At 37.3% G+C, this 14,978-nt stretch overlaps 1 protein-coding gene across 1 annotated transcript in view; it reads right to left on the bottom strand.

Moving 5' to 3' along the window:
• The window catches only part of CNTN6 (contactin 6), an 88,615-nt gene that overhangs the window by 32,358 nt on the left and 41,279 nt on the right, over positions 1–14,978 (bottom strand). The window contains exons 6-9 of the mRNA XM_010154729.1: positions 12,398–12,582; positions 9,730–9,866; positions 6,229–6,358; positions 5,041–5,191 (exon numbers count right to left, since the gene is read on the bottom strand). Coding sequence (XP_010153031.1) covers positions 5,041–5,191; positions 6,229–6,358; positions 9,730–9,866; positions 12,398–12,582 — 603 coding nt within the window. The remainder of the gene's footprint in view (positions 1–5,040; positions 5,192–6,228; positions 6,359–9,729; positions 9,867–12,397; positions 12,583–14,978) is intronic.

Genomic DNA, 14,978 nt, shown 5'->3' on the forward strand with positions numbered 1-14,978 from the left:
TTTTTTAAGATAATGGATATTTTGGAAGGTTTCAGTACAAGTTAAAGAAACAGTGTTGACATTCTGGCAATTGAAATGTTTCATTGAAGTTTGTTGAACTGTCCTGACACATTTCTTCTCAAATTGGCTCAAGCTGAAATGCTATTTCACAGTATAACATGTTTTCTATGTTGGTTTTGATCAATGGATTGAGGACTTCTCGTGTTTTCCAATTAATTGCCTTTATTTTTTTAACTCCCTATTTCTCCAATTCCAACAGCAGTTACAAGAGAAATTTTTTCCCAAAAACATTTAAAATGTGGGTTAAAACATTCAGGATTTTGGAAATTGACTCTGAACAGTGGAGCAGCAAAAGAAAGACAGAAGCAGATCATGGCCAGGAGTGCTCAGAAGGCTGTAGGAGAATGGTCCTGCCTGGGAGGCCAGCAGAGCAATTCAGACACAGCACATGGCTGTGAGCAGACCCAACACTTTAGTTACTGACACCTGCTGGGTTCTTGCATTTCACATAGGAGCAGGAGAACCCCCTTGAGTTTCAAATCATAGAATGGTTTGGGTCAGAAGAGACTTTAAACATCATCTAGATCCAACCCCCCTGCCATGGGCAGGGACCCCTTCCACTAGACCAGGTTGCTCCAAGCCTCATCCAGCCTGGCCTTGAAGACATCCAGGGATGGGGCATCCACAGCTTCTCTGGGCAACCTCTCCCAGTGCCTCACCCCCCTCCCAGTGAAGAACTTCTTCCTGATATCTAATCTAAACCTCCCCACTTTCAATTTAAACACATTACACCGTTTTAAAAGTCCCCTCCCCGCTTCCTTGTAGGCCCCTTTCAGGTACTGGAAGGCTGCAATAAGGTCTCCCCAGTGGATCCAAGGGGAAGCTGTAAGACGTCAGCAATTACCAGCTAATTCCCCCCACATATATGTTAGAGGTCTCCAGTCACAACATCCACTCAGTTTTCTTTGCATGAGATTGTTGAACAACATGTTTTCATTTTGGTGCTCAATCATTCTCCCATGCTTCCTTTGAGCAATGCTAACTTTAGTGCAAAATGCCAAAACCAAGTGTGGCATAGGAGGGAGAATTTACCATGTAGAACAACCTTATTTATGGCAGAGAATCAATTACCAACCTTCACAGAGCTGGGACTGGACTGCGTCCTACAAAGAAGTCTAGGAGCCAACATGTAATGAGCGTATTTTATTGAACTCTCAAGATTCTTTTTGTGCAGTCCCCAGAAAATAATCTAAATTATGAATATTTGCTTATTACTGATTATTAATGCATGGAAAGTGCTGTATATGACTAATGCATTCTTCCAGCCTTCCTCATTTCTCAGTTTTCCCTCAGCTGTCCTCATTTAAATTCTGAGTGGATTGAATCACATATGTTTATATGCATTAACTACTCTGTTTGGGGATCCTCAACTCATGGTGAAGGAATAGCACCTCTCTCTGGTAAAGCAAAAGGGTTTCTAATTCCTATTTATTAAAATGCTTCAATCAAAAAGAATCTTTATAAAATAAGTTTTCCATGAAGGTCCTGATCCTGAATCCACTGAAGGCAATAACAAGACATACATTTGTGATGAGATCAGTGTCTAGGCTCACAAATTTGCTTTATTTAATATATGATTTGTTCCCTTTTACTGTCTTTTCCTCAGTGGACACATGAGATGATAGGATTGAGAAGTGAGAGAAAGAAAATGCCCATTGTGCTTACTGACAATGCATGACATACAAGAAAACAGCTAATAGCTGTGTCAAACTCCACAGGGTGAGAGTTCAAAGCACAAAGCCTGTTCTTTTTTCTTCTTGCATTTCATTTCTACATTGGACTAAAATCCACAGCACATGTCAGGAAAAAGTCATGCATTTGGCAAAAGGCAAACAAAATCTTATCGAACGGTTGCCCATTGGAAAAGTGGTATTGCTCCCAAAAGCCCATTTCTCAAGATTTCAATCCAAAGGAGGTTAATTGCCCAAAAGAAAACCTGAAGCTGTACTGCTAGATGATCCAGAGAAGCTGACGGGAAATCACATGGAGGGAACAGGTAAAACAAGCTAGGATCAGCCAACTGTGGAATTTCTCCTTGATTTCTGCAGCTGATAACCTTGAATTCCCCTTTAAGGTGGCCAGCAGCCTGACCTACAGATAAATCCCATGACTCTGGGGGTGAACCATATGAATGAGGGTGGAATTTATCTATTTCTGAAAATTTTGAAGTAGACTGCTCAACAGAGAGGGGTCATTAAGATTGGGATCTGTAAGCAGACCCGGTATAGTTATGTTCAGGCTTTGTTTTACCATCAAATGTGAAAATTGATTGATTTGGGATTTTTTTAAGGACAATACGTATGCTCCAAATGAAAAAGTATTCTAGATAAAGCAGAGCATACAAGCTGTTGAAGATCTGGGCAATGATGTATTTGAGCTGCGGAGAAGAGGGGAGAGACAAGTATGGCTGGAGGAAACTGTGCCCTAAAAAGGGGATGGGAGGCTGAGGACCTTCACCAGTGGACCACAGCAAGAGATTCAGAAGATTATGCTTCAGATTCAGGACATGTTATTTTTCAGATAGTTGGGGCCCAAGTACTGAAGCTTCATAAACTTAGACTACATTAAGAAAAGCACTAGGAAATATTTTTTCATTTATGCTTTTTTAATTAGCTCACTTCTCTTTACATACTAACAAACTAACATATTAAGAGCTCAGATGATCAGGGAGAGCAGTGATCATGCATGGCTATGAGGAATAAACTCTTATCATGAGTGAAAGAAAGAAGGTGAAAAAGAAAGAATATTCTTTCCCCTTAGGGTGGAATATGTTTAGTTGCACTATTTATGTAACGAAAGATTGAATTTGTTTGAATCACTGCAAAGAAGCTATGTGATCTGACTTATTTAGCAATGTGTCTATCACAGTTTTGTTGTCAGAACAGTAAGGGATTGATATTTCTATTTTTTCAGCATTTTAAACCCAATTAAATATTTAAAAGAAAAGCAAGTAAAGAAGTCCATAGAGATTATAATTGCTGCACAATAAAATGGGAGCAGAAATAAGGAAATCTTTACTTAAAATATTTTATATGTATGTGACATTCCAGGGCTTAATCATATATATATATATAGAGAGAGAGAAAGTCAAACCAGGTTCCTTCTCTTTATGAGCAAAGATACATGTGATTTTAGTACTTTAGTTAGTGTATACTTTAATTACAGCCATAAGAATTCTTATTTCATATTCTGTTTTCTGTCACAAAGATCTCTGGAAAAATACTGTGTAGATTTCTCTTCTTTAAAGCTGTGGCATTAGCTATTTGGTCATTCCATGGCCAAAAAGCCTCATAAATTCTACTTTGCACCAGCAGACACACTGGTAATAATGTTTTGTACATGGAGAGTTTAAATACTCTCTCCCTTTGCATCAGTGTAAATCCTGCTCCTTTTGTTTACTCATGCTAAGCAGCAGAAGGCCTTCTGGGATGCTCAAAAATTACAGCATACTTATAATTATTGTTAGTTAATTAATACAGAAGCACAAGTAAACACTGTATGCAGTACATAAATATTTTTTATAAGCAAATCAGTTAGGGAATATCAGGGTACTAGAACTTCAGGAACTAGACTTAATTCAACTATTTAAACTGTGTTTTAAACAGTGCTCTCCTTGCTCCTGTTCTCTATGTCAGAAAATCCAGAGATTACCTCTGGCAAACTGAATACTGAGCATGTTTTCTACATACTGTACAGATAGGCTGTGCCTAATAGGAATGAACAGGCATTTTGTACAATCAAAATGCAAATAAAGATTTGACTGAAGACTTGATAGAAAAGTATTTTTCATCATTAGCAAAGAAGTTAAACAGAAACTAAAACTGCCATTAGTGAAAGTGGGTTAAGAGTCATTAGAAAGTTCTCTACAATCTATAGCACAGATTGCTTACCCAATTTATAATGATTCATTGTGAGTTCCTATGCAAAATACTTCTCAGACTATCACTTTCTTTCACATATGCTTCTCTGATTTATCTTTCTGTATTGTACTTTAGAGCAGTATAGGAAAAGGAAATATTTCTGTTTCACAGTTTTGGGTAATGTTGCTTTAATGAATTAAAATTATTTTAAGTCTTGTGACCCAAACTAACCTTCTTCAGCAACTTGTCCTGTGTGCAAAATCTGTGTTCAATTTCTGAGGCTTCATGAATTACTGATTCTGTTTTCAGTCTTTGAAAACGATAATGTGATAAAACTGTTGCTGCTATATTTGTGAACTGAAAGAGATGCTGAGAAAGATTACAGTTCTTAGACACTGTTGCCCATTTCATCCGTCTACACTTGTATATGGAAATATCATCATGGTTATATACTAAGTTGTGAACAGTATACACGAGTCAGTAAGCCACTTTTGATTTTAATGCTTTACCATTTGTCATTAGCATGTAATGACGTGGATGGTTTGTGTCAACTCACAAATAAGCTATTAGCCATCACAGAAAATACAACAGCAAAGCCCTGCAGAAGACTATGCAACCCCACACCGCTTGATGAGGTAGCATACCAGTATCCTGATCCAGTGGCTAAATCCTGCCTAAACAGAAGAGACAGAATATGGAAGCGGATTTAGCTATGGGTTATTGTACAACCTGTACAGCTGTAAAGCAATTATGTCTCAGCCTGGGGGTATATTCCACTTCCCTGAAGCCTCCACTGATGTCTCCTACATGACGCTGATTCACTCAGGCTTTTTGTGCAGTAAACAGTCAGCTCTGATAGCATCGCAGTGAATTAACTGCTGATGAACACAAATGTACATATCGTACAATTACCCGTGTGTATTTGGTTTGCTTTGTTCTTAACCGGCTTTCTATCTGCAGAACTGTATGGCCACTGCTAAAAACAAATCGGCCTCTGGCATCAAAGTTTTCAGTCAATGAGCTGTCAAAAGCAATACTAAGCCAGCTGTGTTTCAGTGATGTTTAAATGTTATTAAAACAGAGAACACCCAACAACCCAGTATCCGGTTTATGATGGTACCTTTTGCTCTGGTGCAGAACCTCTGAGCCCTTTCTCCAGTTAACAGCTGCTCTGGGAGAAGCGCTTGGTTTACAACCAATTGTAACTTCGCCTCCAACTTGAACAACAGATATTTTTTTCACAGGATTTTTGGAAAAATCGGGTGCTGCAGCTAAAAAAGAAGAGAACAGAACAGTATGCAACTGACAGGTTACTAGATGAACTTGCTAAATTTTTCTGAGTTACATAGTAGATGAATCCAATAATTGCTTTGCTTTTGAGGTTTCCATAAAAGTAGTTAAATACATTTTCTCATGTTTGATATAAGTACTGAAGAATAGAATTCACTGTATCTTATGTATGATGTTTCTAAACTGTCTACCTAGAAACTGCCTACTCTGAACATCTTTTCTTAGGGTTATCTGCAGACAGGGAGAATATGGGTCTATCTGCAATGAAGAACAAGGTTTCTGTGTAGAACTGTGTCAGCAGGATAAATATCACACTCCTGATCCCAGCCACATGTATTTGGCTGCAGGGAGTATTCAATTACAGTTTTTCAATGGCTTTCTCTTCATAAATTGCCACTTTTTTTTGAAAGTGTGTTCATTTTTCCAGTAATTTACGTGAAAATTCACGCCTGGAGAATGAGAAAACACAAGAGCCATACAATAGTTAAGTGCTCTTAAAAGTCTGTTTTACTAGTTTCACTAGTGTTTTTCTGTTGAACAAACTTTATATTTGGATATACAGAATAAGAGAATATTTTTGTAATTTATGAAAATAAATCCATTTTATGTGCATCACTGGTAATCATTAATGAGATTACTCACTACGTGTTTGTTTTTATATACATATTTGCCATATGCTCTTTGTTTATAGTTAAAACTCTTATTTCCTGCTTTGACATGACTTTTAAAAACTGCAGAATAACTATTAATAACTCAAAATACTAAGTGAGAAGCAGCATTCATTAAACTTGTGTACATGTGGTAAAAAAAAGACCACACATGGGATTAGCTTTTTCCCCGAAAAAAGTCATGAAAAAAACCCAACAACATTCACACATGGGTGAAGAGCAAGCAGCAAAGAAATAACAGACTTCAAGTGCCATGTGGCATTTAATCTATTCATTTCTTAATTTTAAACATTTTTCAATGAGTGTCCTGTTACAGTCAGTACCTGCTCATTTTAGTGACATCTACTCACCGATGACCCGCAACTCCGCATTGGCATAAATAGTATCATACTTGTTTTCTGCCACACACTGATAGAGGCCAGAGTCTGACATATTCAGCATAGGTATGGTAAGAGATCCATTTGCTATTTTAATTCTTTCCTGATAAAAGAAAAAATGAACAAAAGACATTGACAGAGCCAACGACTGTACAATACCAAAGATTTTTGGTATCACACTGATGAACCTGATCATAATTCAAAAGCAGAAATGTTGTTTTCTCAGAAGAAATGTGGATGAATAGATCAGAAATGATGCCAACCTCAGCTATATGATAGTGTTGTTTTTTTTTTTTTCAGACCCCTTAGCACTTGAAACTTTTCAAGAACTCCAGGAATATGTTGTTGTCATTGCCCTGAGCAGGTTTGCCCAGATGTTCCAACTGTGGAATATGTTTCCCTGCATTGCTGAACTGTGAGTCTGCAGTTATGCTTCACTGTGAAGCAGACACAGGCATGGCAGGTATGGCTGCTCCACACTGGGAGCCTGGAGCATCTTCCATGCAGCTCCCAAGAAGTAGCACCTGCAGCCCTCCCTGGGGGAATGGTGAAGCATGGCCTACACCCCTCTTCTGATTAGGTGAATCTGATGATAATCTAAAATGATCAGAAGAGCTCCACAGAAGACAGGTGCTCAATAACAGAAACTTTTCAAATGTCAGATTACAAGTCAGAAAAATGATCCACTGAAAAAGCTCTACTGAAAGCCAACACTTAAATTGCTATTGGAAACCCACAGGCAGCTGTTCAGATCAGAGGGAGAGCATGCTCCTCATGACTTAAATTTCTAAACACACTGAGTTTCTTTACTGCAATTCTGCTCCAATAGAGGAAACTGCACAGGAGGTAATTTTGGACCAGAGTTTGAGTTTCGGTGCATTGAAAGGAGTTTTATTTATTCTATTTTGGCAAATAGAAAAAAAGAGACTTTCATGCTACAAGCATAACTTAAGGCTAAATATGTTGTGATTTTACTCTTACTAGCCTCTGGAGACAATAACAACTCCACTGCCAAGTGTAACACTGAGAAGGGAAGAATATGTTCCCCAAAACAGACTAGTGTGTAAGAAACCCACAACAGAGAATACAACTTTATCACCAAATGCAAGTCAAACAACACATATTACTACTATTATGCTGTTCCTTTAGCCTTGTTCTTCTGCCTGTGAAGTAGTAATGGGAGCGTACACTGTTGGAATACACAGCACAGTCTCTGCTGAACAGCTACAAGCATCTAAAATGTGTTTGTGAATATACAGAACCCAACTTGCTGGGCTGCTGAAGCTAAGCCACCTGCACAGCCAGTTGGGATTTCCCTTGCAATGCTGGCTGCAGGGAGAGTGCCACCTACTCAGCTCTGGACCTCGATTTTCCAATACTCTGGGCTTTTCCTTGGAGGTCTCCCAACCAAGAACTGACCCAGCCCAACCTTCTTTAACTCGGAAATTTGATGAGAGCACACCCTGGCGGTTGTATGGCTGGTGTACTGCAAACTAATTAACAACATTACATTACTTATCCACTTTTAATTATACATATATATATATTTACGATCTCACTACAGGTAACTTTTTTTGCATAATTATTTTTACCTTCAAGCTGTTTGCTATCCTCTCTGTGCATTCTATTTTTACAAATATCCTTTGAATATAAAAGCCCCTTTGAAGCAACACTTGTGCTTTATACACATGTCAAATTCTCCACCATTCTTTGCTGGATCTTTTGAGCTATGCAGACAAAAAGAAGAATAAAGCACACCATGTACACAAGCAAGAATAATGCAGGGATGACCAACTAGGTGGACAGGGAGAAAGGTTTGACAAAGAATAGACAATATCCTCAGAATCAGCCCCAAGGTGGAAAGCATCTGGAAGGTATTCTTCCTGTGATATTTCCAACAAGCAGAGTGCTGTGACAGACTGAATATTTTATTACACCTCCCTTGTACTTTCACCTCCAAACTATCCATTTTGTCCATTGAGCAATAACATTCAGCATTTTGTTGCCTGAAGTATTCCATTTACAATACACTGTCAGTACTGTGAAAATGTTGGTTGAAAATGTGTCTGTAGAGTGTTTTATTCTTTTTTATTGAAACTATGCAATTGAAGAGTGACAGATTCTAAATATCACTGTCTTCAAAAGCTAGAGAAACTAGATAATCTTGCCTAGGAAGAGGTGACAATGAGTAGAATGATCAAGTTCAGGAAAATTGCAATCCAAGTAAATTCTGGCTAGCCTTCTCACATGCTAGTTGGACTCTGTTTAGGACTAACCCAGCAGAAAATCATATGTAAGATTGGACCCCCCTCCAACTAATTCAAATAAGAACTACTAAGTCACATAAGTGCTGGTTCTGCAACCCAGCAGGTGTTAATTTGCCCCATATGTTTAGGAAATTACTCTGTATCTGTTATTGCTAGACAGAAATTAATCACAGTATTTTTTCCAACCTAGTAAAAAACCATTACAAATAAACCATGCCCTTTAAGCCCAATGGATGCTGAATAGATGTTTAATGGAAAAGGAAAACTTGGCCTCAGCAGTATGTAAATACAGCAAAGAGTCTCTTGCCACAGAAGTCATTCTCCATGAGGTTGCCAAAACAGAAGATTGGAAGATGGATGTGCCAAAGCTTGGCCACCACAGAAGTAGAATTATATTGACTGGAAAAAGACAAAGCTGGGTTCTCAAAGACCTGTTTACATAAGTATCTGATCAGGTTTCTTAAGTGTTTGAGCTTCAATTGATTTCCCCTCTCCTCCAGCGCTCCTACCACTTCGCTAGTTCCCTTTCCCTTTGGTTCTTCTTTTCCTTTCAGATTTTTCACTTATTCCCCTTTTCCTTATAAATTTATATGGTTTTCTTTAGTCTATTTTTTCTCTATATAGGACCAGAAACATATTAACCTCAATAACTAATTTCAGAGCTGACTGATTAATTCAGTAAATGTATTAACATTGCACAAGAATGGCCATACTGCATGTTAGCAAAAGGTCCATCCAGCCTACAGATTGAGAACAGTAACACAAGTGCAAGTTAACAAGCTGATCATTTTGCAATGCCAGCTCTTAAACGCTAGCATCCTACCAGCTTCCCAAATTACAGATTATGTCTACAAATGTTTAGTGTTTCTGGACAGACCCTTCTTTCACTAACTATAATTGATATCTCAAAACTCATCCATACCTACTGTAGCAATTAGATACTCTGTAAGATAAATCACATGAAGAAATTAGAGTGTGTGTACATATATATGTGTATATATAAACTGGAAATACCATGCATTTTCAATAAATATGAACTTCAAGAACCAAGACTTTAAGTAGCAAAGAATTTTTGCTATTATGTTTATTTTGCTACATTAACCGTTAATTAATTTCTGGGAAAAAAAAGGTAATGCAATGTTAAAACATATTAAAAACATTAAAACAAAAAGACAAGCAAGAAAGCAAATGTCAACAGGAACCTTACCTCTGATGTGAGTGGCTGGCCATTTTTTAACCAACTGTAGGAAGGGCTTGGTTTTCCTTTTGCCTTACATTCCCAAGTTAAACTGTCATAGAGAGACAGAAAGGCATTTTGGATTTTTTTATCCCATTCAGGGAGTGCTGAAAAGAATATGCAAATCATTTAAAGCAAGAGAAAAAATATTTCACTGCAGGTATGCTGCCATTAATTAATGAACTGAGGAAGGCTAATGAGCATTTGTCCAACACATTCTTATTATATAGCAAGTGAATTCTGCACAATTCCCTGGCATTAAACTACAGTACTAACTTGGAAAAATGTTATAGATCAAGTGGCTAGTGAGCAGAATGTTGTTTAGAAATTATTAATTTTTATGGCCAAAATTTTCAGCAGCAGTGATTCTAGATGCCTGAAATTCTGGATATGCTCTCTGAAAGCACTCTTATTTTCTGAAGAACAGTCAACATACTTGAATCTGTGTACTGAAAGTAGAAGTATCAAAATCATTAGTCAGTAGCTAATAAAAATTATGAATTGTAAGTATTACCCCTGTTTTACCCACATACCTGAGACAATGTGTTCAGACAGCGGGTTCTTTGTAATTTACAACACAAAGGAATTAGGGCTACTCGGGTTAGAATAACACCTACTGAATACCTGTGGCACACTGACATAAATCCATTGCTTTGTAAAAGTAGAATTTGCAGGCATCACCTGTGAGCTCTGTAAACATCTAAGGAAACACTCAAGGACTGAGCTGAGCAGGAATTAGCCTGAGGCAAGTTGGAGTTTAGAATAGTTGTCAGATATGGGTGAATGAGACCTAAGGAGAGCAACTAACACCCACCTGACTTTGTGATAAACTAAATCCACATCCAAACGAGATATTAGGACACACCCCTCTGCCTCTAGCAAGTGGCTGGAGTCTTAACATCCCGTGAAAAATTTTTGGCTGAGTTGTTAAATCCTAATGCTGTGGTCTCCATATGTATATAAATATATATATATACACACACACAAACATGTAGTTCTTACTTAGAACAATTTAATTTTAGGAAGAGAATCATTATCCTTTGAGACTAGCAGAACAAGCTACTTAAAACGCCTCCTTCTCCATCATGACCCTGTGGGTAGCTCATGACTCTGCCCCAACAAAGTACCTAGAGATTGTTCAACACTATATTAATACAATGCTGACAAGCCACTTCCTGGAATGGGAGGGTAGCTGGGATGCAAGTCACCATGCTTAAAAGTGATTCTAAATACATGTCATTTTTATTGCTCTCTGAGCCTAAGGTTTGGGATCTAGGTATCATATGAAAAGCAGCAGACAGCATCCAGGAAAGAAACCCTAATTCCTAGAGACAAGCTGCCTACAGAGTAAAACTACTGCAGCACAGGAGTTAAACAAAGAGGAAGTAAATTACATTGATAATATACCAGCCCGCTCCTAATATGATAAAAATATGTTGTGCAAAAGCTTCATGAGTGCTGTTTATATATTTCACTATGAACTACTATTAATTAATTAATTTACAAAGCACATTTAAAAAGCACATTGTTTTAGATTGTATTAACTGATCATAATTCTGTAAATGCCTATGCTGTTATCAATCATGTCCAGGTAATCTACTGAACTTAATTTTCATAGAACTGCTTGATTGATGTTCTGCAAAAATTAGTGAGCAATGAGAAAAAAAGTAACCCCCCAAAAGCAAGGAAATAATTAAATATTCAAAACAGCAGCAGGCTGCTCTATTCCTCGCATATATCTTGATATTAGCCATGGATGCAGGAGACTGGTAGCTTATCAGCAAAGCCTGCATCTCTTAATTAGAAGATATTTTCTTTAAAAAAATATCTTTGCCAAGGTTTTCTCAACAGCTGTTAATTGTAAGCTTAGTCTAGCTTTCTGTAATTTTTTTTTCCTCTTTGTTAGGTGTTTTTTTTCCCTTCTCTTTTGAAAGACTTATGAGGTAAAGAAAACATTTTCTTTCTTATTCATGTCAAAATATGTTGCTTTCCCTAGGTATTAACAGTGGGACTAAAGAACATATTCACCTTGGCTATGAGGGACCATCATGTGTGACTCGGTTCACAGAAAATAAATGCATGTGGGGAAGGGAAAAGGAAAGGGAGAACAGTTTCACAGAAATATTATTCTCCACTTCTAGACAAGGAGGAAGGAGAGGGAGGCAGTGGAATGAGTTTCCCCTGCTTTGCCCTTGTCTGTTTATGGAGCAATACAGTTCAGCTAAAATAGGAGGTGAAATAATCTTACACTCACATGAACGAAAACCTCATGAATCCTTCCCTGATCTGCATCTGGGGCAGCACAGCTTTATCCTGCTGTGAGCTATTGAGAGTAAATCTTTTTGCCTGCCCTTAATGTTTCATGTAAATGTAACAGGGATTTCTTTCTGCCTCATATTAACCTTTACAACTTCATCATGGCCCAGCCCACATTTTCAATCTGAGTTTTAATGCAAAATATCTTTATTTGCTGAGGATGTAATTCAGTGAAGGTCACTGCAGACCTCCAATCATTTTTTAATCAGCTTAACCTGAACTACATTTTGTATTTTCATAAGGGGCTAATAGACTTAATCTACAAAATAGATCTGAACACCATCATGCTCTGTAAAAAAAAAAAATTGATCAATCTGCTTACCATAGACAAATAATTGACCCCTTGCGACATTTCTTCCTCGAATGTTTCCTGCAATGCACTCATAAGAGCCTTCATCTTCTTGCTGAACATCTGGGATTTCAAGAATTCCTTTGGTTTTGTTGTGTTCAATTTTCTTTGTCAGTGAGTTTCCATCAGACCTCTTCCAGCTAATACTAGGGACAGGACTAAATAATTATATTTCATTAGAGAAAAAGAGAGCATTTGTTATAGCAGAAAAAAGATAACATGAAATCTTTTTACAAGAGTAATAATATTTTAAAAAGAAATAATTTCTCTTCCTAAGCATGACATAAAGACTAAGATTTTAAAACCTGTCCAATTTATTTAGGGGCACAAGTCCAACAGTGGGATTAAGTCCTCAGTTAATTCTATGATTGCTTTTTAGGGCAATTTAGATTTTCCCCACATTAACTCTTACTTAGGGCTCAAACCTGCTTTTAAACACTGACACTGAAGGAATGACTTTGGTAGTCCAAATAAACATCACAGAAATGAATTATTGACTTTTTTCAGAACAAAAAAATTCCCTGTAGCATTAGAGGCATTTTCACACCTCAAAATAGGAAATATTGGACAAGAATTCAAAAGACCTAAAAATACCAATAAATCTAGGTATGAAAAATGGGAGACAAGGTAGAGGAGGGCAAACAGACATTTGAGCAAGGAAGTGGAAAGCATGAGACATTGAGGCTGAAAGGAGATAGAGACAAAAGGGAATATTCTTGTTTCATGTATTTATATTTAGTTCAATGTATTCTATACAATTAAAAAAATAGTCAAATGTGAAGGCAGCTATAAATACTTCTTGGATTTCTGGTAATATCACAACCATACAAGCTTCACTTTCATGATCTATTATGTCACTAAAACACTTTGAAATATTAATAGTCTTGGATTTCACAGTTTCTTTCTGTTTCTGCAAACTAAAGTAAGCTGGTTTTTCTAAGCAGACAAGCAGTTACATTTTGAACAGCTTTTTGCAGAGGCTTTGGATAAATGCTGACTTTCTCACTGAAAATAACATCAACGGCAAACATTTGGTACTGAAGTTGAAAACGTAACTTCCATGGAAATTAAAGTGCAAATTGCCCTTGTCCCCAAGGTCTCTGACCTGCAGTGCTGACTTGCAAAGTATTTATTCTTTTTTAACAGAGGTTATAACTGCTCACACCTAAATTATTTAGGTCCCTGGTTCAAATCCTTGTTTTTTGACCAATCACAAATGCAGATTACATAAATTACTTAACACAGGTAAATTTAAGCCTAATTTCTTCATTTTGAGACTGTGTGGCTATGATGTTCACAAATTCATCCAAATCCAGAAGAACCAGGACCTAGCAGTGTGAGTACTCAGGAAATCACACGAATTGAACAGATGGGCAGGTGTTAACAGGGTAACATAAAATCAACAGAAATAAACTATGTAGGACAATTTACAGCCAGGTCACTCTAATGTACAATGAACAACATTCCCATAAATTTTCTCCGTTCTGCATTTAAGCTTGAAAGACAGGATAGGTGCACTAGAAGTCCATTAACTTTTTCCTCATGCTGGTGGAAGTTCAGCTGGCAAGAGAGCTTCCAAGCTGGCCTTCTCCCTGCTCCGTAAGACAGAATTATAGTCCCTAGACCACAAATTTAACTGAGGGATCTCCGAGGGCTATTTAAGCAGTGTAATACTTTCTCCAGCTGCCTTACTTTTTCCACCATAACTGAACTGCCTGTGAAAAATGGTTTGGAACTATAAGCAATTTGCTCCAGATTTTGGTGCACTGGTGTACTCTGCACTGGTATATGGATAACACATCTAAACATACACAAGTTCTGATTTTTACACAATTCCTCCAATAGAGCTGACCAATTTAGTACAAAAGAGACTGGGACATGCCAGACATGAAGTCAGTGAAAGAGCTGGAAAGAAGAACTAAGATTTTATTTTTCTATTTCCATTTTGGTTCAAGACGTAGATAATTTAAATTCCAGATCTTTTTGGACAACAGTAATTGTCATCACCACCTTTATTAATTACCGTTCACAAGGAGACCAAAACCTATTTCAGATGCAAACTTGTTTAATATTATTCCTTACTACAAACTTTAAAAGGGCTTGTTTTTCTCTTACATGCACTGCTTGGTCTCTTAAGAGGTGCCATCTCCTCCACAAATCTTGCATGACATTATGCATTCAGAATTTCCGTAACCACATTACTTTTAGTTATTTAAAAGAAATACAGCTCTAGTGCAGAACAGGCCTGTCTTACAATTGCAATGCTTTAGTCAGGAAAACAGCCAGAGGTATTTTGGAGTCTTACGGTAGATTGATACAGACTGTTAACGACAAAGGAAAGCATGGCTGGCTTTTAAAATGCTATTGCATATTAAACAGTGGGTGAATAGCTACTGTATAACAGAAGCATTCAGTGCATTGAATGCCAGAAGCATTTAACTACTTACTTTAAAGGCATCTCTTCTGGATTTTCTTTTTGGTAACAAATAGATTAAAGGGAACTAACAGTCATATGGCAGCAGAAAAACAACAAATCAGATGCATTCATTCATGC

Source organism: Eurypyga helias, unplaced genomic scaffold, assembly GCF_000690775.1.
Source record: "Eurypyga helias isolate BGI_N326 unplaced genomic scaffold, ASM69077v1 scaffold4857, whole genome shotgun sequence".
Lineage (NCBI taxonomy): Eukaryota > Metazoa > Chordata > Aves > Eurypygiformes > Eurypygidae > Eurypyga > Eurypyga helias.